The sequence below is a fragment of the Arachis ipaensis genome, chromosome B07 (assembly GCF_000816755.2).
Source record: "Arachis ipaensis cultivar K30076 chromosome B07, Araip1.1, whole genome shotgun sequence".
Classification (NCBI taxonomy): domain Eukaryota; kingdom Viridiplantae; phylum Streptophyta; class Magnoliopsida; order Fabales; family Fabaceae; genus Arachis; species Arachis ipaensis.
Window position 1 is genome coordinate 59,534,532 of NC_029791.2, and position 4,483 is coordinate 59,539,014.

At 32.9% G+C, this 4,483-nt stretch overlaps 1 protein-coding gene across 1 annotated transcript; it reads right to left on the minus strand.

The window, feature by feature from the left end:
- On the minus strand, positions 418-2,298 carry LOC107609281 (BURP domain-containing protein BNM2A). Its single transcript, XM_016311166.2, has 2 exons — positions 2,007-2,298; positions 418-1,740 (listed from the first exon to the last, which is right to left on the minus strand). Exons 1-2 carry the CDS (start codon positions 2,058-2,060, stop codon positions 718-720), a joined length of 1,077 nt encoding a protein of 358 aa, XP_016166652.1. The 5' UTR covers positions 2,061-2,298; the 3' UTR covers positions 418-717.

Sequence of the window (4,483 nt, forward strand, 5' to 3'; positions counted from 1 at the left end):
TAACTTTTGCAATATACTGATTTTTTGCTCTCACAACATATTTGATGACCGGATAAAAACACTCACTGGTTCTCTATCAGTAAACTTAATATGGTACCTTTTGCTTTTTTGAATTTTTCCGAAGCAATGCACAAATGCTAAAAAACTCTCCTCACACTCCATTTGTGAAAATAACACTAGGCTTCTTCACAAATGCCTCGTACTAGTATTTATAGAGAATCCCTCTATAAAGAAATTGCTACAGGATGCCAAGATTTCTGCAACGCTCCATTTGCCCAGAAATTGCTACATCTTATAGCGATTTCTATAAAAATAAAAAAGTTATAAAAACATCTTAAATATTTAAAAGTTGTATTCTAATAAATTTCATTTTCAAACAATTTAATTAGGGAACTTGCCCTAACAAATAGCTAGAGCTTGACCATCAAAAACTGAAAATTAAAGAAGTTTGCAATGTCCAACAGTCCATTAAGACTAAACTGTGTCAAGCCCTAGTAACTAACACATTGAAGAATTTACATCTAGTCCTTACACATAGAACAAAGATTACTCCAAGGTTCTAAGCACACCAAAATAACATCTTTATTGACAGACACATTAATAGTATTTTCACTAAGACAGTCGTTTATTTCATAGAACACCAGGTTAAGAACTAACATTTTGTAGATAGTTTCATATACAAGAAACACTGTTTACGCAAGTAGCAGTGATAGATTATCATGGATTTGCAGCAGGGGAAGGCACCCAAACAAGATTATCAGGAGGGAAAAAGTGGCACACCGGAGAGGTTCCCGGAGCGACATGGAGTACGCGAAAGGACACGTGATCGGAGTCCCACATCGATGTGTCCATGTGGCAAATAGCTGCAGCATGAACCTTGCCGCCATTGTCACCTTCTACCAACATCTCATACAAATTAACATCACTCTTTTGGCTATGACAATAGAAAACTGCATAAGGGTAAGGCATTGGGTGGCACCCTAAAACGTTTGCAACTGAAATCTCCTTCACTTCTCTGATTGTGTAGTTCTGCAGAAGAACCGTTGTGTTCGTGAGGTGTGTGGTGGTTAAAACCTTGAACTGCTTGTTGGATCCGAAGAGGTAGCGTGCAAAATCAAGAAGGGATTCCAAGGAAGTAGCACAGAACTTGGTCTCTCCCTCCATGGGTTCAATCTCACAGTTTTTGAGTGTGTATTTCATGGCCTGGGCCTGTGGTGAGTGTTTTGGCAGGGAGAAGAATTTGAGAAGAGAGGAAAGCTTTTTTGATGAGAATGGAATCTGTTCTGCTTCTTCTCTTGGGAGAAACTTTGGAGATGTTGACGAATTTCTTTTTGCAAAATATATCGGCATCGTTTTCCCAACGTAGAGATCCTTTGGTGTGAAGAACACATTTAGTTCAGGGTCCATGATGAACTTTTTGTGTTCATCTTTATCGTGCTCGTTTTTAGAATAATGCTTTCCTTTCTTCTTATGATCATCCTCGTCATCATCATCTTCATCTTCATCATCGGAGTCTTCATCATCTTTTTCTTTGTGTTTATGGTGATCATCATGATCATCATCATCTTCTTCTTCTGCTGCTTCTGTTTTCATTTTCAAATCGGTGCCTTCAACTTGCATAATATTATTAAGCGCAAGATCCTCTGCTGCAGATTGATGCAAATCATAGGTTACTAGCTTCACTTGATTATCCCTCTCAGTTGTTATACCTATCTTTCTTGCGCTACCATCTTTCACAACCTGCAGCATCAGAATTACAGTTGAAAAACAAAGTCAAATTTCTCTCCAAAAGAAAAAAAAGAAAAAGAAAAAGTGCTTTTAGTTCAACTTCAACAGTATCATGAAAACAAAGCCAGATTCATTTCAAACTAAGTTTCGCTGAAACAGAGGATGACTAATTCTGAAACCAAATAATGAAGGGACCAAAGTATTCGATGCAAGATCTATAACACTACCCTTACGATAAAATTGAGTAACTTTAATTGAATAACATAGGTAGATCTTACCAAAAAGACTAGGGTAAATAGGATGAAACTCCAAGAAGCTATTCTAAGTCTCATTTCTTTCTCTTGATTTTCAGATCTTTCTTTTTCTCTGTTTCTTTTTCTGTTACTACTTCGAAAGAAATGGTACAGAAATCTGAACTAGAAATTCAGATGCTTTTATCCCTAGATGCTTACTCCACTAAATGCTCTGTTTCCTCTTGATTTAATATTATTAATAATAGTAAGACATATTTGCATGACCGTAACGCATTTAAATTTAATAGTTCTTGGTTAGCGGATTCAAATACAAGACAAAATTGTTTAAAACAATGTTGGTCATTTATTTTTTTTTTTTTTTAAATATTTTCAGTGACGAGAAATAGAAATCATACTTGAATCATGTGCAAAAATTAATTCTTTGCCTTTTTGTTTCTTCACTTAAATTTTGATTAACAAATATTATTATCTTGCTCTGTAATATAAATTGTTAAAATTCAATAATATATATTTATATGTGATTTTATAAGTCAAACCTTTATTATCACACATCTATTTTCAAAGAATCTTATTCTATTAAGCATAAACGGATACACCTCATGTAGCTAAGAAAAATATCATATAGATGACAACAAATTAAATAATGCTTTGTCATTTCTATACTGGCATGCAGCTTTCAAGTTTCAACGTAAGATCAATATTTTTCAAAGCGAATAAGTTGATAAAGTAATAGAATAATGAATTAATCATATTTAAATTAAAATAGTAAAATATATATTTTATAAAATTTATAAATTTAGTGATTATTAATTTTTTATTTTATTTTTATTTTAGATCATCTAAATTTTAACGTAATTCTACCCACTAACGAACGTTACATATTTACAATATCAAAATTTATTATAGTCAAACATATATAATGTCAATTCTTCATGGAAATAAATATGGTGCCAGAAAAATGAACGGATTATGCTATGTTCACACTTCACGCGCTATGGCTTCTCGTTTTTACATTTGTCGGGTAAATAACATTAATAAATTAAGTAGGATTTAATATTATATGAAAATCTCAAATTAAAAAACTGTACTTGCATATTCTCACGCATAAATTTATGTAAATTTGATTTAGTTTTTTTTGGTACTAAATCGAATCATACTGATTCGAATTAGTAGAAATAAAGATCAGACAAATCAAAATGAATAGCTTCGATTTATAAATAAATAAAATTTGATATAATGTAAATTGAATTAGGTCATTTAGTAAATTGAGTTAATCTAATTTGATTTACCACTAAAATAATAGTATTATGAAAGAAGTTATTTTTTTAACTTCTCTATAAGCTCCTAAATAGCTTCTTAGAAAGTTGCAATTTGATTTTGAAAATTACACTAGACATTAATACTACTACTTTTCATAAGTCAAAATCTCAAACAAGTTACTTTTGAAACTTCCCAAATGAATCCTTATAAAGCTTATTTTATGTTAACTTTAAAATATAAATGTCAATAAAAAAATACCAATGTTCTGAAAATCGAACCGAATCAACCGATTCAATTGGGTTAACCAAAAACCGGTCACTTAGTTGATTCGGTTGAGACATAAAACTGCTTTACAAAAAACCGGTTTAAAAATTAGCCAAACCAGTAGTTAATCGGTGAACTGTTGGAACCGACCGATTTTTTTCAAGATTTTCGGTTTGGGTAATTAAGCTCCAACGCACTGTTTCTCTCAGAAGAAAAACCCATGCCACCCCCACTCCTTTCTCTCATCTCTCTGAGAATCAGAAACCTAACCCTAACCTAAACCCAGCGCACCATCACTATCCCCCATGGCCGAACTCTTCTTTTTCGGTAAATGGTGCTGTCACCGCTGGCAGGAACCGTGGGTAGGGGTGGCAAACGGGTCTAAATCCGCTGGGCTGGTCCGCGTAACTGATGAGCGGATAATTTATACGCTTTTTAACATTGTTTTTAGTATGTTTTTAGTAGTATCTAGTTACTTTTAGGGATGTTTTCATTAGTTTTTATGTTAAATTCACATTTCTGGACTTTACTATGAGTTTGTGTGTTTTTCTGTTATTTCAGGTATTTTCTGACTGAAATTGAGGGACTTGAGCAGAAATCAGATTCAGAGGTTGAAAAAGGACTGCTGATGCTGTTGGTATCACAATTTCGTGCACCAAGTTTTTGGCGCCGTTGCCGGGGATTGTTTGAGTTTGGACAACTGACGGTTCATCTTGTTGCTCAGATTAGGTAATTTTCTTTTTATTTTATTTTCAAAAAAATTTTTCAAAAAAATTTCTAAAATTTTCTCATCTGTTTTCGAAAAAAATAAAAATATTTTCAAAAATAAATTATTCTATGGCTTCAAAAGTTTTAAGAATGAATTCTAGTGTTTCATGAAATATGTTGAATCATAACTGGCTGTAAAGCCATACCCAAACTACTTTGGGATTGGTATTCAACTAATCACTCCAGCCCATGTAATTATATGTTGCAGC